Below are 24,554 nucleotides of genomic sequence, written 5' to 3' on the forward strand. Positions count from 1 at the left end.
GGGCGAGGCCGGCGCCGGGTGGGGTCGGTAATCGCTGGTCACGCGCACGCGCGCGCCTCTGCTGAGGTCCGTGCGTGCGTGCGCGTCCTCGCCCGCCCGCGCCTTGGGCTGGCCCCGCCTTTCTCCCGTCTCCTCCCCCTTCCCGCCCTCCCATGTGGTGCCCGGCGGCGGCAGCGCTGGCCCGCAGGTGAGTGACCTTCGTGGGGCGGTTCGGGGAGGAGGAGACGGGAAGGAAGGGGAAGGTGGCTGGATGCCTGCCTGTCAGTCCGGGTGTCCGCGATGTTCTCCGCCGAGGGCGAGGAGGAGCTGTGCGCCGCCGGGGCTTCCCTCACGGCTGTGCCCAGCCCTGAGGGATGCTGCTGGTACGTCCCAGCCGCCGCCTGAAGGTGGCCTTGCCCCGCGGCGAGTTACCCACCCCTATCCTGGCGCGGGGGGATGGACTCGGTGTCCGGGGGACCGCTGAGGGGGCGCCGGCCTCCTCGACCCTGACGCGTTAACAGACTCTTGTGGGGCGCGGCGGCCTGAGTGGGTTTCCACAAGCAGTCGGTAAAATACGGGTGTCGGAGGGACGCCGGCTGTTGAGCCCTGCACTTCGGACCAGAAGGTGCTCGGTTTGGTCTCCAGAGCGCTCATAACTGAGCACAGGGCGGGTGGATTTAAAGGAGGGAGGCAGGCAGCGATTGGGAGCCGCTCAGCGGGCGGGCGGTGTAGTGCTTCTGGGTTAGGCCCCTTTGTTTATCCGCAAGCTCCTCTGTATCTGTCCTGTGAGATTGTTGGGGGCTTGTTTCTGGCTTGTCAGCGTGACATTTTTGTGATTTCTTGTCTTTCTTCTATTGAAAGACTGCTTAAAAAAATAAGGAAAAAATAAAGCATGACTTAACGTTAACTGGGAGAAAGGTTCTTAAGAAATAGTAATGGGACAGGGAAGTTAAGGGATTTGCCTTCAAAAATAGGCATACCTTCTTTGCTTTTCCAGCTTGCTTGCTTGGTGGGAGCTGAATGTTTATATTCATGAATAGAAGTACTCTGAGCTTTTAATAAATTCTTTATGTACTTTCCAGCGGCATTTTTCTTGTAAACAAAATGGCATGCATGGAATAAAAAGGAACAGCTGGGGTTTTATGTATTGGATTTTGGATGGATGATGTATCTGTTTGTATGAAGTAAGCAAACACACCAAAAATGTGTAATTAATATGCAGCGTGAGGGTTCTGAAAGCAAAGCAAAACACTCTTCCTAGAGCAAGGGCCTAAGTATAGTTTATCTGTAGGTTTCCATGTCTTTTTCTCTGGAAAATACTATATTAAAGTGTAGGGGGTTTTTAGTGGCACTTCTTAATGTGCCTTTATCTGTTACAATTTCTATTCACAACTTAAAGTTACGTAAAGCTTACAGCATTAGCAGTATATTCATTAAATATTTATAACACAGGTACTGTATCTTGGGCTACGCAACTATGCGGCATCTTTATTAGGTCACTGTTTCCAGCTGGCCTGTCTTACAAAGGGATGGTGACGTGACACGTGTGGAATCAAGTTGTGGAACAAACTCGAGTCTTATTCCAAAGCAAGCTCTGCTGATTCTTTTCTCAAGTTCACACTCTCACTGCTAAAATACACTCTTTATTTCTACTGTGAAGTTGTAGAACTTCAGCCTCCAAAGGCTGGATTTGCCTTTTCTGACAGTGCAAGTATTTGTATTTGTCTTTCCATGTAGACACTGATGGGCAGTGACTGAGGCATGTCCAACCCTTTTGTTACAAAGATAGAAATAGGGCTCATCCTCCCATTTTGTTTATCTCGGTGATGTTTCTGAGAAGTTCTATACAACATACTTCATGTACTTGGAATATTATTTTTTGTTTAGTATTTCCCATACACTTTCCAGTAGTATTGTAATCTTGAATATGATTAATTGAAATATCCTGAATTACCTTGGAGTCTTTATTCGATCAATGAACTAGAATATTCACAGGATGAGACAACTCTTTTTACTCCAGTCAATCTTGCCTTTAAATATATTGGATTTGCCTAGAAGCTTATTTTGGCATACTCTTGGTGCAATAGAGAGAGTTCATCAGGCCAGCTTTCGAACTTACAGCAAAATCAGCATCTTCATGTTTCTCTCTTATTTGGCTTTTACTTTAGAGAGGATTGAAGAAAAAAAACAACAAAACAAACAAAAAACCAAAACAACAACCAACTAACAAAACATACAAATCTGCTTTGTTAAGCATCAAAGCATTCATTAATTTTTCACTGTTACTGATAAGCAGTGTACCAATAGAAATGCAAACCCAGTTTCAGTATATTTTTGACAGCATCAGTTTACTTGTGTATACTCACTCTGAACTGTTTTCCCAGCCCCATAGAGGGTCCGCTCTGTATTACTGTCCCTGTCTCTGCCACCCAGTTCTCTTCAAACACTAGGAAAATGCCAACCTGTCCCCCTGCTCCAAAAAGCAGAGGAGGAACCCTGCAAAGGCTACCAAACACTTCTCATCTGACAACCCAACAGCCTGTGTGTTGAATGGATATCTCCAGAGTGGGCAAGGAAAAGGACTATATTGAAGTTGTGATTCTATTAGACCAAGCAGGTATGGGTCAGAATAATGAGCTGAGAGTCAGCTGTTTGTGACTGGTGGAGTATGAAAACGTGTTAAAATACGAGGTCCCCATTTTGACTCTCTGATAGTTTCAGGTATTTATTTCTGCCCTGTGGTGACAGCATATAGAACCGTGGTGGCTTTCTAGAATGCTTGTTCTAGTATTGATGTACCTTAAATTGTCTATAATTTCTGGTTTGATAATAACTTATTCTAGGTGTTAAGAATCAATGTATGGATAAAAAGAAAAACACTTTAAACATTGGCTTTTTAGAAGTTCGAAGAAATTTATTTGTTAATCTGACCACAATTTTTTACTTTTTATATTCAGACAAGTGTATTTTAAGAATGACCATGTTAAAGTGTTGCAGAATAAATGAATTTGGATTAAAATGAAAAAAACAAAACCACACCCTGGTTTGGAGTGTGATGAAGTTTAGTCCATTTAGTATGGAGGGATCTGGAAATCCTAGAAAATAGTTGAAGGTAACTTGCTAACCATTGATCATTAAATCTGTTGGTTTTTTAGGTGTACACAGACCCTGGAGGGTTTTTTTCAGCTGAATCACCTGTATCTTGCTAAGCAAGAAACCAAATTCAAATTCTCTTCCTACTGCCACCCCCACCCCTCCGACTGGAAAAGCACAGTAGAGGCTCTCTGTTTACTTCAGTAAGTATTGCTTTAAAATTATGCTCAACTTGTCTAAAATATTGTTTCCTTTAGCTATATTCAGGCTATTGTATTTGTTAAAAGAGAAATTACACTGGCAAAGATTGTGTGATTTCTTCCCTGAGGGAAATGGGAGTATCACTTTCAAAACCATAAGGAATGAGTTGGTGAAATTTGGAAAGGAATTAGTAAAATAAAGGTTAGGATATATGTTTAAGACTCCTACAAAGACAAGCTTGCAAAAATAAGCTTTCTCGGCATCAGTACTTTTTTTTAATCGATGAATAATTACATAGCCAGAAATCTAGTCTTCTAGTTGTTTAAATATTATTTCAAGCTTCCTTTCTGAGATATGTTTGTGAAAGCCTTGTGTTGACTGAAAAGCTTTTGCTGTAGCTGCTATATTGACAGGGCAGAGATCAATGCCACTCTTAGTTTTATCAGTTCAATTAAAGTACAGGTTGACTTTAGGACTGGTTGAAGGTGTAGTTCTGTGACCTTGTGTGCCTCTTCATTTGGCTTGTCATCAGTTACTTAATAAATTCCTGCTTAAATTAGGCATGTTAAACCCTACTGCTAAATTCCATTTTCCTAAAAAAACAAAAAAAAACCCCAGACAAACAAACAAAAAAACTCACCTAGAATTTGTATTACCTGTACTTGCATTTTGTTTAACATGAAAATAATTGACCTGAAGGTCAAGGTTAACTTCCTTGGAGTAAAATGGTATGGCTTTTCATTAATAGAGACAACAGAATAGGAACCTTCTCTGTGCTACAATCAATGAACTTGACACTCAACCTGTTTAACTGCCTTGTTTTCATTTGTTCTTTTTTCTAGATGTCAGTTTGCTGCTAATGGGTGTAAGTAAATTAGATGTCTTGTACAGAAAGCTTCTCCTTACCAAACTTTTCATCAGAGGATGGGGAAAGCCAGAGGATCTGAAAAGGTGACTTGTCAAGAAATAACAGCATAACAGTACTTCTTATTAAAAAAAACTCTAACTGATCCTTGAAGTATCAGTAATTGTTACTGTCCTGTTCTTAAAAACAAACAAAACTGTTAAGAGTTTGTTCTATTTGGAAAACCATTTGTTTGCATTTAAAGGGAGAAACTGGTTTTAAAAGAAGTCTTTTGAGTGGTTTGCTCACTGTTTGTGTTTTAAAAGGCTCTTCTTGAGAGAATGTATGTGTCCAGTTTGATTTTTCACTTATGCATATATAATAACATATTTCAAGCAGCATCTCTGAAAATGTTTTTTTAAAAGCAAAACTTGCTGATTTTTTGCAGAAGAGTTGTTCTGTGTAACATTAAAAAGAATCTTGCTAGCTTTCTGTAACTTCTTAGTAATATCAATGAGCTTTGCAAGTGTAAGATATAAACAGAAGTTTCTCTTGTATCCCAGAGGAGTAAACTTGTTATTTTTAGATTTCTTGAAAATAAGGAAAAGAAAAAAAAAGGGGAGTTAGTTCCTAATTTTTAAATATTAGCTGGGTTTTATTAGTTATTATTGAGAGTAACACCTGGAAGTTGAACACGTGCATTTCTTAACTTTAAATATTAAGTGGCTGAACAATATGTATTGTGCATCACATAAGACTTCAATAGGAAATGATAAATTTTCTTTTAATAAGCTATTTCTTACGTATTCTCAATAGAGAAAATTTTTCAAAAGTGAAATAAAATTTTGTTCACTGTCAATAGCAGTGAAGTTATGTGGGATATTATTTGTTTTTACGTCCAAGTGAAACATCTCATCTTGAAATGGCACTTGGACTGCTGCTTTATATGTCTCTTTAGTTGATTTTTCTCTTAGTAGCATGCTGGATTTTTAAAATGTTTACTGTTGTTGGAATGAGCAAAAAATGTGGGGTGTTTTTTATGGCAGCCTTTCTGTATTATGTTACATGTGTGAGTATCTGAAATGGCACATTTTAGTGTTATCAAAACCCTCTCTTAAAAACGTTTAGGTTCTTGGTGAGATATGAAGTTTGACACCCCCATCTTCTTTGCCCCCCAACAGAATTACTATCTAGGTAGGGAAACTTCTGGCTAATTCTGCTTTTAGCTATTGCAGTTCTAGGCAAGGCTTTTCTCTTGCATGGCATCCATAAGGGTACTTGCACTCGTGTGAAACAGAAATAAGGAGGCATTGCTGGTAGTAATTATGGTATTGGCTATTCATTTTTCATAGAAAGGGGGGAAACCTCTCACATGAGATCAAAAGGAGTGGGGGAAACATGAGGCAGGCTTGCTGGCCAGCTGGTCTGGGAAGTGGAAAAAGAATTTGTTCAATGTATTTGTTCAATGTTGTTGAATGGGAAGAAGGTGAGCTGTTCCCCAACAGTTTGGTTTCATGTAAAGAAAGAAGAATACCACCTCCTCCCAACTCCTCACACTGGCTAGTGGGAGGAGGCAGCACCACTCCCTGTATGTGTGCCAGAAACAGTGTCAGCAGTCTTTCCTTTCTTTTTTTTTTTTAAGTGATTGCTGTGAGGCTCCATGAGAATAAATTATTTAATTTCTTAATCTTCAGACATTAACTGAGATTAACTGATATTACGGACTACCCTGCCTACATGCAATCTGAAGTTTTGTGTGCACACCCATGATATGATGACTGTTGATGTCCTAATGCTTTATCCTCGACTTATTAACAAGAGTTGAAGTTCCTCTGACACGTGCAAGATTTAGCCTTCAGTATCCTCCTAACTGCAGAGGAAATACATGAATGCAGTATTTTTGAAAGATTGAATGTGAAAGAGAACATGTCTGCATTTACTTTACCTCCACACTCACAACTTATATGTTTACCCTTATTTTCTCAGAAATACTTAATGCACTTGTTCTGTGTTAGAAAAGCAAAGGCAATGTAGCAGAACTATTTTTGATGGGGTGGTAAACTGGATTTTCTTTCCCTCCTTTTGGTTTGGTTTTCTTTGTATTGGGAAGGTGAACAGATTTTTCCTGTTATACTATTGTTCTGTATTTTCCATCCAAATGTGCTCTTTTAGTTGGACAGGTAATGTTGTTGTGTGTATTTACAATCACAAGAACAAGCAAGCTATTCTTAGCATAGAGTATTTAAAGTTGAGGGGCCATCTTGAGGGCATCTAGTCCAAATCCCTATTCAAAACAAAGCTAATTTCTTAGCTGATTCAAGTTGGTTGACACGCATTCGTTTGATTTAGGAAAAAAAGTCCCTTGAGGATGGAGATTATTTATAATTTCCCTGGCCAACTTTTCTGGTGCTTGAGCACTGTGAATAAAATCTTTTACTCTGGTCCAGCAGGAATTTCCTGTGTTGTAATGCACAGCCGTTGCCTCTTGTCCTTTCGCAGTCTTGTTTCATTTTTTTCTGTAAGACTCTGCAGCCCATAAAAATAGCAGAAGAAAGCAACCAGATTTCCCCATTAGCCTCCTGTTCCCCAGGCAGTGCAAACCCTATTCCCTCGACCTGCTGGCTGCTCTCTTGCTGAATGCAGTGTATGGTCTTCCCAGCTGCAGGGGTGCACTGTTAGCTCACGTTCAGCTGGCTGTCCACCAGAAACTGTATGTGTTTTCCTGCAGAGCTGGGAAGTTTCCATCCTGCATTGTTGCATGGTGCTGTTCTGTCCTAGGTGCAAGATTTTGCCATTTAATCATTGAACCTTAGGATGTTTTTTGACCTGTTCCTCCAGCTTACCCAGGTGGTGCCTTACCTTCCAGCTATCAACCTTAGCCTCCTGGGTTTGTCATTCATGAGCTTCCCTGAGTCCTGATTGAAACTTGTTTCCAGCTAGATCTCAGGCCATTGTATTGGCAACAATACTTCGGTGTGGGCAACTGAGCTATTTCTTACTTTGGCTGAAAAATTACATAACTTTTCAACATATCAGGTGTAAAATATTGTTTAAGAGCTGTGCAACCATAAGCAATATACCTGAATTGTTTTGAGGTTTTTTTGAACTGAAAAACATTCTTATATACCTACCCTTTGGTAACTGATTAATCTGTAAATGCAAAACTGGCTTCATAACTTTTGTTTTCTTTGTGGTTTACTTTAGCTCCTGAAATTTCATACATGTATCTTCTCTTTCTTTTAGATTAAAAGTTGAATCTTCTTTACTTGTTTCCTTTCAACAGAATATTTGAATTCAGAAAAATTATTGGAAACAGGGAAAAATGCCAGACGCTGGTTTCAAAAGATTACCCAGTGTTCATTGACAAGGTACTTACAAGCAGGATGTGATGCAGTTTAACCAAATTTGCTTTCTTGATGGTACATAAAGGTGAAATTAACTTAATACTTACCAGGCTGCTTTTATAGAATTGAATATTAATATCATGTGAATCTGTGTTTTCCTGATGTCTGAATTAAATCTAGAAAGTGTGCCTATGGGACAGAAATTAAGAGTAGGACTAAAGTCAGATAAATGTACTTCTGGCCAGTGCTCTGAAAAGCTGAAAGCTTTTAACAGTTTGTTTTGACTTTTTTAAATACTTTTTTTTAAATCTTCTGTGGATAGAATTGGGAGGCAATGGCAAAAAAGTGAAATGGGCTTGGAAGGGATGGAAAAATGCACAGTTATGTGGGCTGCTAGAGGAGAATGAAACAGAGAATAGATCAGTGGCTATACAGCTCCTGTTTTATTTTTTCCTCAGTAATACAATAGTTCGGGTGTGAGATGTCGGATCTCAAAGCTCAAAAAATGCTGAAAACTTAGTATATGTTATGAAAGTTATTTAAAATGGGACAGTATTACACTTTATTCATTAATTCCTTTACTAGGTCATTTAATAAAAGCGAAGTTTGAAACAAATGTTTGCACTGTGTTGATAACATGTATGCCTATTTGAAACAGGCTTCAGCTTTGGGGTTTTTTTCAGTACATTTTTATCCTATAACAAATTTGTCTGTTTTAAGAAACTATCTTTCAGAGTAAGTTAAATCTCTGAAATGTATGCTATCATCCCATTTTCTCTGTAGGTGGAGGAGCAATCTGACTGTAAAATCCTTGAGGGGCACTTTATTTCCCCATTGGCTCATTATGTCCCAGGTATCCTGCCAGTTGAATCTCTTATAGCAAGGTGAGAGAAACCAAGTGCTATTTCCTTTCTGAAACTAGTACTATAGCGAAATAAGAATGGTCTGTAAGTAGTTTTATTGTGAAGCTAATTTATTGTGATACAAATTCTCTGTGAAAGATTTCAAACTGGGTTTTGTACTAGCATGTTGGAATAGATTTTGATCTCAAAAGTGAAAATAAATACATGTGATAGTTTAATAGGTGTGTAAATAAATTAAAAGTCCCCTAGAAAATACATGCTTTTTTGATGTAGAAATCATGTTACACAAAGCTTTGGAATACCCTGGGGTTTTTAAATAATTTGGTTGGTTGGTTGGGGGTTTTTTTCCACATGAGCAGGATGCTGGAAATGAAGGCCAGTAGTTCTTTGTTTTTATATGTAGCAGGAGAAGCTGTTTATGTGAAAGAAGCCTGTCATACTAGAAGGAACAGTTCCAGTTTTCCATATACACTGAATACAAATATTGTATACAAAGGTACCTGGAAAGCTGGATTATTCCTAATAATCAGAAGAAAAGGGAGCATAATTTCTGTTTGCTTTTCATTTTGAGCTAAACTTTTGTGATGATTTTTTTTTTTTCCCCCAAGCTTTGCTTAGCAACTTAAACATAGAAGTTTGTCAGTGCAGGTTGATACTGGCATTGTCACTTTTATCAATACTGCTGGTTGGTGGTTTTATGTGCAGTCAAACATGTAAAACTAAGGAATGTCAGAAAAAGCCAAAATAACAGTCCTCTTTTGCCTCTCCTTGGGTTAGAGAAAGAAACTGTCTCTTAACATTATTGAATGAATTAGTACCCTACTGGAAAAAGTAGTATACTGATTGTTTCTTTATATATGTTCCCTTACACTTTGTAGACAAATTATGCTAATTGTTACATTGTACAGTATTGTTACAGCTTTGAAATGCTCTATGAACTTCCCTTATGATCACTGTGCATCGCGTGAATAATTTTTTCCAAAGTGTAACACATTTGTAGGTAACACTGCTCCATCTTGTGGGGGAAATGCTAGTGGCTCAGAAGTGATTTCTCCCCCGCCCAGGAGTTACTGTCAGTAAGCTGAGTAGCAGCAGCAGATGTTGGGTAATTGTGTATAGAACAGCTTCGTTGTTTGTATTTTGGTGTTTTGATTCATTTTATGTATTTATTATTTAATTTAAATATACTGTTCATCTTAATCTTCGATTTCAGCTGTTGTGCCTCAGGAGAGAAATGGCAATGTTGTGCCTCAGGAGAGATATAGCAATGCTGCCAAAGAGAGCTAGTCGTACTTGTTTAGGCTGCTCCTCATCTGAAGTTCCATTTCTTCAGTCTGCAAAATTTAAATAGTGACGATGAGGTAGTGGTTTTTTTTTAGAAACATGATCTTGCAGCTTGGGTCCTTTTCTTGTTTGGGATTTAGTCTGTTCTACTTTTGGATTTCTTTCTTTGTTGTATGTATTTATGAAAAATTATATTGCTGAATCTCTGTCAGTTTCCCTGCATGGGTTAGAAAAATACTTTATTCTGTCTTTTTTGCTTTTGTTTTAGATTAATTCCTTTGGCATAGCTTGTAAATAGATATACTTACTTTACTAAAATAAGTATTTGTTTCTTGTAGATTTCAGTTCATCATACCCAGAAGATGGAACAGCAAGCACAGACCTGTTTGCATTCATTTAGCAGGCACTGGAGATCATGTGAGTATGCAAAATGTAAAATTGGTTGTTATTGAGTAATTTAAGATTCAGATTTTATCTTAATATATGTTTGTGTATCTTACCTTTAGCATTTCTGGAGGAGACGCACACTAATGGCACGCCCAATGATTAAAGAAGCCTGTATGGCTTCCCTATTGCTAGAAAACCCTTATTATATCCTTCTGTGGAAAGCACCATAGTTATTCTATTCTCACTGGAAGGTAGAAGACTTATGACACTGGTATATCTACTCTGTGGATTGATTTCCAGTGGACTTCTCAAGTGGACAGAAGCAAAGAGCAATGTATTGCAAAAACATGCTGTGGAACACAGTTAATACAATGCGCTAGTTTTACACCAAGTACTGCTTTTCTGATTTTTGATATTTTTAAAAATGTCTTTGACAGCTTCTTACTGTAGTCATTAAACTTCTGATATGAATCCCTGTACTGATAAAAGTACTGGTATGTTCCCTTTAGCCATGACAGAGTGAAAACTATGCCTTCTTTCAGCATCATACTGTGTGACTTCTGGATGTGTTGATGACAGGAAGGAAGGTTGCCTCTCTGGCCTTTCCTTCTCAAATGCAGACCTTTGGTACCTCAGGGACTTTGGGGAAACTTCCTGCTGCCATTTAAGATTGGGATGGGTTTAAAAAAAAAAAAAGGTGAATTTCTGGCCTGTCATCAATTCATCAGTAAGTTCTATAATACTGCTATTCAGTTTTATTAAGCAGGTTGCATAGTTACACTTTTTTCCTGCCCATATACCTAACAAAAATAAATCTTACATTGCAAACTACATCATTAAACTACATGTAAGTTCCAGTTAAATGTTTGGGATTTCAGTTCCAAATTTTAATTAATCTGTGCTATTTATGTATGTGATTTATTTCATTTAATTTTATTTTGTTTGTTTAATTGCTAGTTTTTATGTAGAAACTTTTTACTTTCTTTAACTTGAATCTTCTACATGGCTGTAGAAAACCTAAGGATCAATTGTAAGTATTACTGTTACAGTCATAGACACTATACTTTTGAAATACCACCTTTCTTTTTTCCTTCAAGAAGCTCAGAGTGGTGTAAACTTTGATAATTTGTTAAGAAAAAAAACATCCCAAGCATGGAGCACCTGTAACCTGCTCATGTGAAATTGTCTACTCTCTGCTAGACTGCTTTGTCATTTCTTGTGTTAAAGAGATTACAGTGATCAAGGAAGTTTGCACTGGGTGAGCATTTAGTGTAGGGTGAGATGAAACAAGTTGTGTGAATGCACGCACCTGTTCATTGAAATGTATGCAATGCAAGTACCAATTTATTTTCCTGTTCACAACCATACATGTACAAATACTGTAATTATAATACAGACAACTGTGGATAAGCTTTGTGCAGATAGTGTATTTCCCTGTTATAATTGCTAAGATTTTGCTTTTCTAAGGTATTTTAAAGTTTTCCAGTCAGACATGTAAATAAATGTGGTGTTGCTTGTTTGTTAATCAGTGGAAACTGTGCAATGTTCAGTATTTTACAGGACTTGCTTCCTCAGTTTCTTAAATATGAATTCAGAAGCCTAATTAGGTGGTCCTGTTTTTTTTGCTTTTCAAGTTTTCTGAAGCACTGTAGTATTAACAGAATTCAGCAGGGTATGTGTCTGAGACAAAGCTGCAGTATTAGTCAACCAGTATTTCTTAAAGTCCAAATATGAGTTGGTGTTTTAATCTTTTTTAATCCTAACTTGGATATTAACATGAGTAGGAGATGCATGGAAGGTGATTTATTTTTAAACCTGTCCTTTCTATTAGGACTTGACCTGGATCACTGTCTCATGCTACAGCATTTTAGATTGTCTAGATTTTATTTGGATTCCCTGAATCCAAAAGCTTAAAAACTATACTTTAAAGGAAAAAAAATAACTAAAAAATTGTTTCTTTTTCAAAGCAGTTGCAGATTTATATCTATTTTGGCATAAGAATCACTTTTATAAAGAAAAAAATTTGACATTAACCAATTAAGATAATTGTTGTAAAATTGCTTTTTTGATAGGAAAACTGCTTAAACATGTATTTATTATTGCATTTAGAAGTGGAAGATAATAGGAAAGTGACAGGAGAGTGTGTTTTGGAATGAATCTATTGGTGGTTTTTCTCCACTTACTGAGAGTCTGATGCAGAAGGATAAACCAAATACTTTGGTGAGGATATTTCTGACTCAGTTCTCAGTTGTCCGACTTGAGGACTTGGTATATTAGAGGAGGATTCTTTGAGAGGGGAGTGCTCAGTCTAATACCACAACCAGCAGTTGTTACTCTTTGGTACAAGGTTGCAGAGCAACAGCCTAGGTTTAGTTAATATGCTTGTAACTATTTAATCAATACAGCAGCTGGAGGGGACTGAAGAGTCTCATAACAAAGCTGTAGGAAAGAATTACATTAGTGTATAAATACTGGCCTGCAGCAGCACAGTTCATTTATGTGACTTGCACAGTAAGCTTTGTCCTTGTGCTTCAGAGTATCTCAAATGTGATTGCATGCTGGCAGAAGAAGCCAGTAGCCTTTTGTAACCTGTGTGGTACTGAAAATACACAGCTCCCTTTCCCAAATTAGAGGTGTGTTAATTGCTCTGTAAAACGCTTTCTCCCACACACACACTTTTTAGTGCCTCTGATGGTTCAGCTGAATAGCTTTCTACCTTTTGTTTTTCTTGTTTCTTCTGTTTTAATGCTTTGCAGTACCCTACATGAATTTCTCAGTACCGTGACAAACTTCCCACTTCACAATTTCAGTCTTACAGTGACACTGATATGAGTGCTTCCAAAGCTGACATACTGATTGGTCTTCAAATGTGTGCAATTTTTAATGATGTAAACCAGGTAAATAATAGAAAAAAAAGAAAAAGAAAACATAAAAAAGAACTGTTTCTGTAAATGAGATGTGTGAGTGTAGTCTAGGACAGTATCGCTTTGATTCCACTTCTGAAAGATCTGTTATAGCTTTAAAGGACAGAAGAGTACTACTGAGATTCTAATGTTGGTAATACCTGTTTCTACAAGACCAGTCTATCAGTGATACTATGTTAGAAGCTTAGCAGGTGTCTTGTTTCTAGTCCTCACTTAGATGAAAATGTACAAGTGCCAGCGAATCTGGACTTGCTTTTTTTCTCCTGCTGAATCAACAGGAAAGTTGAGCTTCAGATTTCTCTGGATTGTAAAAAGGCTTTGGGCAAAAGTATGTATAGAATGATGAGAACTGTCAAAATCTAATCTTAGAAAATAAATGCTATATTTTCCTTTTCTTGGGAGAAAAGACGGTCATGTTTAAAAAATGTCTCGGACCTGTTTGTGATGGGAGGAGCTCTTGTTCTAGAGTCGGCAGCTCTTTTGCACTGGCTAGAGAGAGAAGGCTATGGACCACTAGGGATGACTGGAATATCCATGGGAGGACATGTAAGCTTTTATGTTTCCTGTTCAGTAATTTTTGTTTTAACTTCTCATTTGATCATTTAGCATACAGAAATTATTTGTTTTATAGTGTTCCCTCAGAAGTATTTCAAAATAAAAAGAGTTGTGAGAAAAAAATTTTTGTAGTTCTCATGTTCTGTGGTGCTGAATTGGTATAATCCTCATGGAGCCCTTTGTCAGCTATCTCCTGACAGGCTCAATAAGAATATAAGCTATAATTATGGTATTTCCCACAGGGAGAGGGGAAAGAAATGTTTTCTGAAGGAAAATCTGTAATGATCAATTGATAGTTCTCCTTTTCCTCCATCCTTCTTGCTTAAACGTCTGTGTTTGAATGCGCTGTGTGCAATGCCTCCTGTTTGTAGTCAATGTTGTAATTGAGGTGTCTTTTGGTGTCAGTTCTGTTCTCAACTCATCTTGTTTTCCCCAGTTGATCACAGAAGTTTTCTGTGGTGAAGTGGTTAAGATTTTGTGTATCACACTGTGCATACTCAAACTAAAACAGCAGTGTGTCAGTAAAATGTTTGAAAGACTAATCACAGTTAAAATATTACTGCTTGTGTCTGTACAGATAATAATTGGTCTGTGCGACATAGGTACAAAGCATATTAAAGCAACATCCCTCTGTTTTGCTTTGGCACTGTGTATTTGTTTGATACTGTAAAACCAAATAAATTGAAGGTAAAAGAGTACTTTTTACCATATTGTGAATTCTATATTAAAATATGTAATAAGTGCCTTTGACTCTAGATGGCTTCACTGGCAGTGACGAACTGGCCTAAACCATTGCCACTGATTCCATGTCTTTCCTGGTCAACAGCTTCTGCAGTCTTTACTACGGTAATTAACATGTATTTTTGCTCATATGCTAGAATGTAATCAGATGTGTAAGTTAAGTTTGATTTGGCCACATTTACCTTTTCAGTTAGGGCATTTAATCACTCTTCGGCCTCTATTATTGACTAGTGCCAAAACCCACTCTTCCTGCTCAGGATATAAAGCACATGCAATCCCAGGCACAGCTACAGGTTGGACAAAAAGGAAATTCAGGGCAGCCCTGCAGAGAAGGACTTGGGGGTGTTGGTCAATGAAAAAATGAACATGAGCCAGCAGTGTGTGCTTGCAGCCCAGAAAGCCAACTGTATCCTGGGCTGCATCAAAAGAAGTGTGACCAGCAGGTCAAAGGAGGTGATCCTGCCCCTCTACTCTGCTCTCGTGAGACCTCACTTGGAGTATTGTGTGCAGTTCTGGTGTCCTCAACATAAAAAGGACATGGAACTGTTGGAACAAGTCCAGAGGAGGGCCACGAGGATGATCAGGGGACTGGAGCACCTCCCATATGAAGACAGGCTGAGAAAGTTGGGGCTGTTCAGCCTAGAGAAGAGAAGGCTGCGTGGAGACCTCATAGCAGCCTTCCAGTATCTGAAGGGGACCTACAGAGATGCTGGTGAGGGACTCTTCATGAGGGACTGTAGTGATAGGACAAGGGGTAATGGGTTGAAACTTAAACAGCAGAGGTTTAGACTGGATATAAGGAAGAAATTCTTTCCTGTTAGGGTGGTGAGGTACTGGAATGGGTTGCCCAGGGAGGTGGTGAATGCTCCATCCCTGGCAGTGTTGAAGACCAGGTTGGATGAAGCCTTGGGTGAGATGGTTTAGTGTGAGTTGTCCCTGCCCATGTCAGGGTAGTTGGAACTAGATGATCTTGAGGTCCTTTCCAACCCTAAATATTCTATGATTCTATGATAGGGAAGGTAGCTTGGAGCTACTTCAGTGGGTCATTTACCAAATTAGGGGCTGGGGCTGGTTTGTGGGACAGTGATTAGAATCCTGCTCTGAATTGTGAGGTGATGAGGAAGCAAGCAGTGAAAACATGTTTTCTTCTGTTACAAGCCTGGCTTAAATAGTTGGGTAACAATGCTGCTGCTACCATGTGTAGTATCCTGTTGTCACTACTACTGCTGGGGTAGATGAATGAAAAAACTGGCTTTGACACCCATGATGGGTTTAGCACAGTCTACATGTGTGTAACCCCTATGTTGGACTGTTTTCTGCCTTCTTCCCCTTTTTTTTTTGTTGCTTGTTTTTTTAAAGGTTGATAGGTTTCCATGTCCTATGTTATAATAAGTGGTTATGATTGAATCACAATATATCTAAGTGTTATCTGGAAACTTGGGCAGAATTCCACTGGAAATATCAAGTCCAGGAGAGGAACAGATCAATTTTGTCTGTATACCATTGAGAATGATCTCTGGGTTTTACTTGTGTAGCAGACACTGTGTTTATCATCTCAGGGTGTGCTGAGCAAGGCAGTGAACTGGAGAGAGCTAGAGAAACAGTATTTTACACAAACTGTTTATGAAGAAGAAATCATTCAAATGCTTGAATACTGTGGAGTAAGTATAGTTTATTTTCCCTATTGGCTAATACTGCTAATCTTACAAATAATGTCACTTCTTTTTACTTTCAGTAAAAGTAGCCAATTGTTAACCATGTTTGCTTGTTGTTTTCACAAGGAAACAACAACGTAAGAAAGCAAGCGTTTGATAAATTTAATATTTGAAGGAAAGCCTTCTGAAAAACAGAAGTTAATGTTTTGTGTGTGCAATGTGTGTTAAGTATAGACATTGCTACAAGTTTTTTCCTGTGACTACATGTACTGTAATCTGCAACATAAAATTAGTTTAATTGAAACACTGACACTGTAGATAACATTTCCCAGTAACTGGCTTTATAGTCTGGAAAACCAATAGTCTGGCATGTAAACATTAAAATATGATTTATTGCCCTTTGATGCAACTGCTTCCAGATATACAATGCTGTAGAATATTTTTAATACACAGCAGCATTAAGTTACTTTTCTAGGTCTATTTTTCGTTTTATGGGTAATGTTAGCCCTCCCTCAGCTTTAGACTTCTAATGCACAGGCATTTGGGATACATATGAGAGAGTGCTTTGTAATCAGCTACTTCCTCCTTATGAAATATAATTAATTGTCCATGTATTATTTTTTGCTTTCTTCTCGGCTCTTTTTTACTAGGGTTGAAAGGCTTTTCCCAAGGGAATTTTGTTGCTTCATGGCTCTTTTTAGATCGGTGTGCTAACTTTTTGAGAATTGCTTATATGTTGCAACAATATCTTCTAGCCAGTTCTGATAAATCACTTTTCCTAAGATTCTTAGTTTTGTGACAGTCTTTTTTTCAAATATCTTATGACTGGAGAAGAGATGCCCGGTTGGAGATAGTTACTTAAGCACTTGCCATTTTAAGTAAAATGCATTCCAGGGACACTGATGGAGCAGACAAAAATTAAATACTTGAAAGATGTTCAGCTTGTGTCTTCCTAATGGTTAGAGATGGTAGATTTTTTAGTCCTAAACCTAACATTAGACCTAGTCACATATGTTTAGTGCCCAGAAATTTAAGCTTAAATGAATGCAATTATAAATTCAGGGTGTAATGTACAATTAAAACCAGACATTTGTATAATAAGCTACTGTGCATGAATACTTCATTTTTTAAGCCGACAGCAAGGTAGAATGAAATTATCAAGAGGTTATAATGATCAGGATTTAATACTGGAAATAACAAGTACTGTGAACAGTACCATTTATATATATCTAATTTTTTTCCTTTTTTTGCTATTGATTAATCTTAAAAATAAGGTTCACCAACTGTTTTAAAGGGAAACCCTTAATGAATGACCGGTTGTCTTGGTTTAGACAGATTCCTTCAAGATAGGACAAGACTTTGTGAAAAACTTCCCCGACAGTGTGGACAGTCTGAAGGATGTGGACATGACTTCAAGAATGTTTAACCTTGATTCCTCAAGCAAAACTGTGTCTAAAGAAGCTGTTCACAGTTTTACCACAAGTACTCTAAGTGCCTCATCAGAAAGACTCTTAGCACAAGATGCTCCTAAAATGCAGTGCATAAATCAAACATTTTCAACCAGTAGCAATAGCAATAAAAACTTAACCAGTTCACAAGAACACAGGATAACTAAAAGGAGAAAGAGTGACACTTTACAGAGAGAATCCTTAAGGTTCATGAAAGGAGTAATGGATGAATGTACCCATGTAGCTAATTTCTCAGGTAAGTATTTATTTGTGTTAATGTGCAGTTTGGAAAAATGAATAATATGATGGAAAGAAAGGCATTTTCTTCATTATCTGTTACATAAACCTGCTGGCAATTTAACTGAAATAGGAGAATATCTTGAGAGTTATTCAGTAGCAGCTCTTTACCACTCCATTTCCTACTTGTTTTTCTGTTTATTCTTAATGGCCAACTAATGATAAAGTGAATTAAAAATTTGCATTTCAGTAACTTTACTCATTTTTAGCCTGCATTGCAGTCACTATTTTTCAGATATGAGGTAGTGCACATTTGTATTATTTAAGAGTAAAAAGGTCTGTGTGATGTGAGTAATATCTAGAGGTAGCTAATCTCCTAATAGATTCAAGTAAATCTCATAAAGCAGAAATCTGCTACTGATTTCAGTTAGAGAGTACCCAAAAAGGTGAGAACCAAGCTTGAATTAGACAACTTGTGACTTGTAAAAATACACAGAGGTTGCTATGGGGCTATGCAGCCTAGTGAATATTGTGTTTCCCAAGGCAGCCATAGAGGGAGCTGTAGCCCAGAAACCCTTAAATCTTAAGAACCTGTGTTTTGTCTGGGACAAATCCCTTTCAACGGCCCACTTGCAGGCAATGCAAACAAGTGATTTCTTCCTGTAGCTGATTGAAAGGGTTTTGCTGGTGTGAGGGCTTTCAACATGCCCTAGAAACATATTTTGACTTTAGACATGTTTCTGACTGAGCTGTCTTTGAATGTCAAAACATTCTTGATACTGAGACCCTGTGCTACCTCTTTTTTTATTCTGGCATTCAACAGTCCACTGGTAAATGTTAACTAAAAAAAAACAACAAAACCCCAAATATTTCTGCACTAGCACAGATTTCTTGATTTGGACAATGTCCCACATCCCTGCTAGCCAGGGATGCTTTGTGACAAATACCAGATAAGTGCTTTCCTTAAAGCTTGAAAAGTTATTTCAGTAGACAGAAAAAACTCTGTAAGCCTTAATTCTAAGTACAAGCATTCCTGTTTATCAATATATCACTTAGCTAAACATTGACCTTTCTTGAAACTTAAGAGGATCTGTGATCCCAATGCACTTGTCCAAGCGATGTAGTCCTTTGTGTCACTTGTCTCCTAGATCTCTTCATGCTCTGGGAGACATTGCATCCCCTGTCAGAGTATCCTTGCAGTGTGTCTAGAGAAGAGCTTCAGAAAATCTGCCTAGCAGTCAGATTTCATGGAATATTGAATGGAAACCTAGATTCTATCTTAGCATTACATATCCTCTATATGTGATCTGATATACATGAAAGGAGAGGGTCTAAATTATTTGTGACCCCTCACTGTAAAATATCTTGGCTGGTCACTCTTTATCATAGCACATATATTCTTTGTGAAGAGAGAACTATGCTGTGTTGAAATTCATTTTTGTGTTTGTTATTTCTGTCAACATCATTTTGTTGTTATTCCTGCTAGTAATATGATCAGTGCAATTCTGGTTATGAGTAATAAGTATGTATCTATATAATAATAGGTTGGGATTTTTCTGTTTTAACTAAAACATGTAGGAAGCAGAAAAGTGAATACACACTGTACTTTGTCCTCTCATGTTAAAAGTTGTCTTTTTTTTCTTCTTGAGAAAAAAATCATACAGAGCTCCTACTTTATTGATTTTCAGGAGTCTCTTAGTTCTTTTTGCTGAAAACAAAACCTCAGGGAACTCATCTGATTGCAGTAGAGTTTTGTTGATAAAGAGGAAAGACAATTCTCATCATTCTCCAAAGACTTGTGAAATTGTCTGCTCTGAGGAAGGGAAGGGGATTGATTAGTTTGTTTTTCTGTTGATGGCCTCTACTGATGATGGCGTCTACTGTAATGTCAGAAAAAGGATAAATTCCACTGGAGACTTCAGAAAATATAATTTTATTCAAGCTTAGAATAACTTCAATTTTTTAGAAACAGAGAGCACTTTTACAACAGAAATCTCAGCTGATATGTTTCTGTTTCTTACCTGTGATTAATTCAGTTTTGATTTGTTTTTTCTTTAGTTCCAGTTGACCCAAGTTTAATCATAGTTGTACAAGCAAAGGAGGATGCATATATTCCTCGAACTGGGGTGCGCAGTCTTCAAGAAATCTGGCCTGGATGTGAAATTAGGTATCTGGATGGAGGTCATGTCAGTGCCTACCTCTTCAAGCAAGGACTCTTCAGGTAAGGTAAAGAGGGAACTTTTAACAATAATTGGGAGCTTAAACCCAGAATTTGAGACATTTTTTTTTCTAAAAGCAAGGCTCTAATTATTCTGAAGTAGCAAATATCAAATACTGCTTTGAAGACCAAGTTATCAGATCTGAATTTACTAAATAGTTGTGCTGTTAATTTTAAAATATAAGGAATTAGTAAGGCTGTACATCCCCTTTAGGAGGTCTAAGCAACAACAAAAAGGAATAGCAATTTACCAGGTCAAGGTATGCTAACCACTAGCTTAATGCTGTTTAAAACTTCTGAGCCTTATTTGCTCAGAAATTATAAGTTAATGCATGTGTCTGACCCATCTCCTGACATCTTTGAGTGGAAAATTCCAAATCTGTTAACATTTGCACTTGTATGAAAGTTGGTAAACATTTCTGCTCCTTCCAAAACATAAATATGTTTGCAGAAGTTAAGAAGGAGAAAACGCTACTTAATATCTCATTCTTATTGAATGCTGTGTCAAAATTGCTATGATAGCTTTGTAAATACATTTGTAAGTATATGGAAATACACAACTTGTATCTGCCTGTTCCCAAATTATGCAAATTATCTTCTTTTTCTCCTTGTTTTAGACAAGCAATTTATGATGCATTTGACCGCTTTCTTCAGAAATATGCAGTTTAAAAATCTTCATAATGCATTCAAACTGATCTCATCTTCCACTTACTGGAACTCATATTTGGAAAAGAAGCCTCGTGCAACATTTGAGTAGATAGATGGTCACCGATTTTGCCTGGTTTAGGTAACAATTATCAAAAATGGTAAAGTATCAGCACTACTTCCATTTCAACCAAATGCCATTCTGACACACTTGCTTCAGCTTTACCCGTGAAAAACAAATGGCCGTATTTGTTAGTGCATGAATGGTTCATGTACTTCATGTTTAATCGCATTGTGTGTTCCTTTAGTTCTGAATAAATTCTGGATTGTGTATCAGTTGAAAACAGACCACTCTAAGCACTGAAAGAATGTAAAATTTGCTGTTTGGCCAAGGTGTTCTCTTGTGTTCAGTATTTTTCTGGTTTGTTCCAGGTACCTCTTGCTTCCTCATCTCCTTGCTGTCCCTACTGTGTTGTAGAATAGCTTTGCCGGCTCTCAGCCTCTTGTGTTTGTCACTGATTCTCTCTTATTACAAATTGAAAATGAGCTATAGTAGAAAAGGTAGCAAAAAGAGACTTTCAAAGTTCAATGAAGAATGAGAGAGAAGTATTTTTATACAATGAGTTTTGAGATTTTTCTGCCACTGAATTAAATGGTGCCATTCTGGAAGAATCATGTAGCATGTTGAACAGTTAAACAAGACTGAAATAAGTGAAAATGGAGTGTCTAGTAATTAATTGTTTACATGCATTTGGTTGGATAACATGAACTTGTTCTTCTGGATTTTTTTTTCTTTTAGAACACGTGAGGAAATAAAAATATAATATTTTTTATTTAGAAGCAGTGGCACAAAGAGTCTGATTCTAAGCAGTAAAGTCACCAACAGATTACATGGTGCTATAAAGGCCTGTTTTTTAGGTCCTTTTTAAAGTGTACTCAGTGCTGAATTGCAAAATACAGTTTCACAATAACATTAAACATGCATGTGAGACTAAGGGTTATCAAAATGGTTAAGTTGGCTCCTTATTTTTCAACACTTTTTTTTGAGTGGGAAATTAAAATTAAAAAAGTATTTCATAAAATCCAAAGTCTATTGTTACATCTTTTGGGGATCGAAAGTGCCAGCAAATTACAGTAGAATGAAAAGTTGTCATGCATCAGCTGTCACATCTTATTTCATGGTAATCTCCTGTAACATTCTTTTAAAGCTAGTTTGCAGAGAAGTTGCAAACTGGAACACTTCAGTATTAATTTTAATACAATAATGACCAGTTGCACAGAAACAAAACAGAAAGATCTAGCCATTTCTTGGAGTATGTGACTCCCACACCTTTCAAATCAAAGCAGTTCATTGATTTTTGTTATTAGTGTAAAGGTTTTTAATAGACAAAGTATGAAGCAAATAATACTCAGTTTGCGTAAATATATTGTCTTGAATTTTAGTCTGGCAGACAGGACTGGTGTATGGGAAGAAAACACGGTTCACTCAAAGATCAGAAAGTTCAGGTAAAACTGAACTGCAACAATTTGCGATAACCCAAATTATTTAACATACAATTTACTGAAAATGCAGAAGAAGTTACATTCTGTTGGAAGTTAAGTTGCTTCTTTCAAGTGTTTCTTTCATATTTTCTTTACACATTTTGGGGTTTTATATATATTAGGAGCAAGTGTGATGTGACTAACACATTTAAATATAGTAAAACACAATGTTGGAAGGTTAGGAATCAAATGTAAGTAAGCTCACAAATTTAAAACTGAAGACTTGAATACTATACTAAAAGATTTGTGGGGTTTATGTTTTACAAGCTCATTCATCTACTAATGGTGTTTTACAATACCATTGTCTGCTGTTCACCAGCTTGTTTAGATCTCACATTGTAAATGTATTTGTGTGCTTTATGTTCTGTTTCTGTTGTACCTATGAGAAAAGGAGATAAGTGATGGCAAGGGAAAGGCATGGATAGGTGGAAAAGATAGATTTTGTAAGGAGAGGCGTAAGCACAAAAAACATCAACTTCTCTACGCTACAAAAGTATAACATGCAAAGTAAATGTTTTCAAAGCGCACAATACTAGGAATTACACAACTGATGGGAACTTGACATCCTGAGGTTAGTGTTGTGATGATATTACTAACAAGGTATAAATTGCCAAAAGGGCGTGCAATTCACAGAACCAGATTTATGCTAAGGCAACTCCTGCTTGTGGGAGTGACTTCTGGGATAAGTAATGAAAAACTAGTCTCTTAGAAGAATGAGAAATCACACTTTGTTACGTGACTGAAGTAATGTTGCCAAATATGAAAGCCCAGTAAGAAGCATTTAAGAAATTTCTCAGGTTAGAATAACGAAAAGGGAAGAATGAGCTCTATGATCTATTCCTGCAGTTATCAGACATGGGAAGCTTTTAGCTGGTCTGGGAAGAGGGGGAATATTGCTGTGTAAATGTTTTTAATCTTTGGAAAATTGACATTTTAAACCAGATTTTAAGATTAAATCCTAAGAAAACATAATTGTTAATCCACGTTGATGTTGAATGATAATGTGATTTTTAATACAGCTACTGCATGATAAAAATGTTGGAATAAGGTTCTTGCGCTAAATCCAAAGAGTAGGTAAGCCATCTTGTATGTCTTGAATTTATTGTAAAACTGGCCTTGATCATTTTTGTTTGAATGTTTTTCAATTAAAAACCAAACAAACCAAGAAACCATGTGTGATTTTTTTTTTCTCTCTGATTAACAGGAATTCAGAATGTATCTCACTGTCATCCTGTAATCCTTTTTATTCCTACTAGTACTGTGTAGCACAAGAAGAGGAGTTAATCTACAGTACGAGATAAGCTTCACATAACAAACAGTGATACTGCTGTCATGTTTTTCTACAGGCTGTGCCTAATAAAGAGAACAAGCCTATATCATCTAATTAAGATACCATTGTCATTCCACATTTGTACTTTTCAGTGGCTCCATTATGCTGGAATTTCCTAGATTTATTTAAAATCCCTTCTGCTTTTAGAAGGGTCTAAAATCTTCCTGCTTACTGCTGTGTTCTGAGAAAGGGTGTGTTGTATCACAGTGAACTCAGAGCGTAGTGCAGGACTGTCCAGCAGTAGCTGAAAAAATGACCCTTGCTGCTGGTGGTTGCTCTTGCAAAGTGGGATGGTTGTGGTTGGATTTTGGAGTGCTGCTGCTGAGAGACATCCACAGGAAAGGGAGTATCACATGCTAGTTGAAAAGCTGCTTTGAACAGAGAGCTGTAAATGTTACTGGCAACTGCATCTTTGAGGATCAATGTTATTTTGGAGCTCAGTTATGCTGTCTAAAAAGTGAAGGCTGTGGTAACACCTCTGTGTATTAATGCTAAGACTGACAAAATATGAGGACAAATGGAGCGGGTAGTGCATTTTGTCTACATTTGAAAGGAAGGGCATAAGACAGTGCAGAGTTAGGTCTGATGTGTTACCTGTGAGTAACCCAGGTAGATTTAGTGTTTTGTTTACATGTTTCTCTCTTGGCACCCAAGTGCTGATCACCATCCAGAACAGAACATGTCTATTCATTGTCAAATAGAACCTTTTGTAATTTTTTTTTCTCCCTCAATCTGAAAAATATGCTCCTCAAAAGTGACTAGTCAGCATTTTTTCTTTTTTTTTTTTTTTTCCAAGGATAGATCACTGCAGAAAGGTACCAGTACATGGAGGAATGGAGTCTTGTTGCTTTTTCTTGCAGGAATTACATATCGTGTCATGTCCCATCCCTGGCAGTGTTAAAGGTCAGGTTGGATGGGACTTTGAGCAACCTGGTCTGGTGGAAGGTGTCCCTGCCTGTGGCAGTGGGTTGGAACCAGATGAACTTTAAGGTCCCTTCCAACCCAAACCCTTCTATGACAAGTGCAAGGTCCTACACCTGCGTGGGAGCAATCCCAGGCACAGCTACAGGATGGGCAAAAAGGAAAGAGCAGCCCTGTGGAGAAGGACTTGGAGGTATTGGTCAATGAGAACATGAACATGAGCCAGCTTCAGTGTGTGCTTGCAGCCCAGAAAGCCAACTGTATCCTGGGCTGCATCAAAAGAAGTGTGACCAGCAGGTCAAAGGAGGTGATCCTGCCCCTCTACTCTGCTCTTGTGAGACCT

At 37.6% G+C, this 24,554-nt stretch overlaps 1 protein-coding gene across 5 annotated transcripts; it reads left to right on the forward strand.

Moving 5' to 3' along the window:
• Positions 1-143: 143 nt before the first annotated feature.
• ABHD18 (abhydrolase domain containing 18) lies at positions 144-23,129 on the forward strand. Of its 5 annotated transcripts, none has more exons than XM_031049974.2 (14): positions 144-187; positions 3,135-3,275; positions 4,116-4,224; positions 7,401-7,485; positions 8,245-8,345; positions 9,947-10,025; positions 10,115-10,199; positions 10,998-11,025; positions 13,327-13,465; positions 14,231-14,320; positions 15,775-15,876; positions 17,202-17,574; positions 19,614-19,776; positions 20,391-23,129. In XM_031049974.2, exons 3-14 carry the CDS (start codon positions 4,133-4,135, stop codon positions 20,440-20,442), a joined length of 1,389 nt encoding a protein of 462 aa, XP_030905834.1. In that variant the 5' UTR covers positions 144-187; positions 3,135-3,275; positions 4,116-4,132; the 3' UTR covers positions 20,443-23,129. The 5 variants fall into 5 exon arrangements, with proteins under 5 accessions (XP_030905834.1, XP_030905833.1, XP_005150282.1 ...); XM_031049973.2 differs by lacking the exon at positions 144-187 and adding an exon at positions 232-604; XM_005150225.3 differs by lacking the exon at positions 144-187 and adding an exon at positions 232-362.
• The last annotated feature ends 1,425 nt before the right edge of the window (positions 23,130-24,554 follow it).

The sequence above is a fragment of the Melopsittacus undulatus genome, chromosome 5 (genome assembly GCF_012275295.1).
Source record: "Melopsittacus undulatus isolate bMelUnd1 chromosome 5, bMelUnd1.mat.Z, whole genome shotgun sequence".
In the NCBI taxonomy this organism is placed as follows: domain Eukaryota; kingdom Metazoa; phylum Chordata; class Aves; order Psittaciformes; family Psittaculidae; genus Melopsittacus; species Melopsittacus undulatus.

Coding starts and splice junctions, on each gene's coding strand:
- ABHD18 (XM_031049974.2), top strand. CDS start 4,133: ATGGGTGTAAGTAAATTAGATGTCTTGTACAGAAAGCTTCTCCTTACC. Junction 4,225..7,400: donor AAGCCAGAGGATCTGAAAAG/GTGACTTGTCAA, acceptor TCCTTTCAACAG/AATATTTGAATTCAGAAAAA. Junction 11,026..13,326: donor AGAAAACCTAAGGATCAATT/GTAAGTATTACT, acceptor TTGGGAGAAAAG/ACGGTCATGTTTAAAAAATG.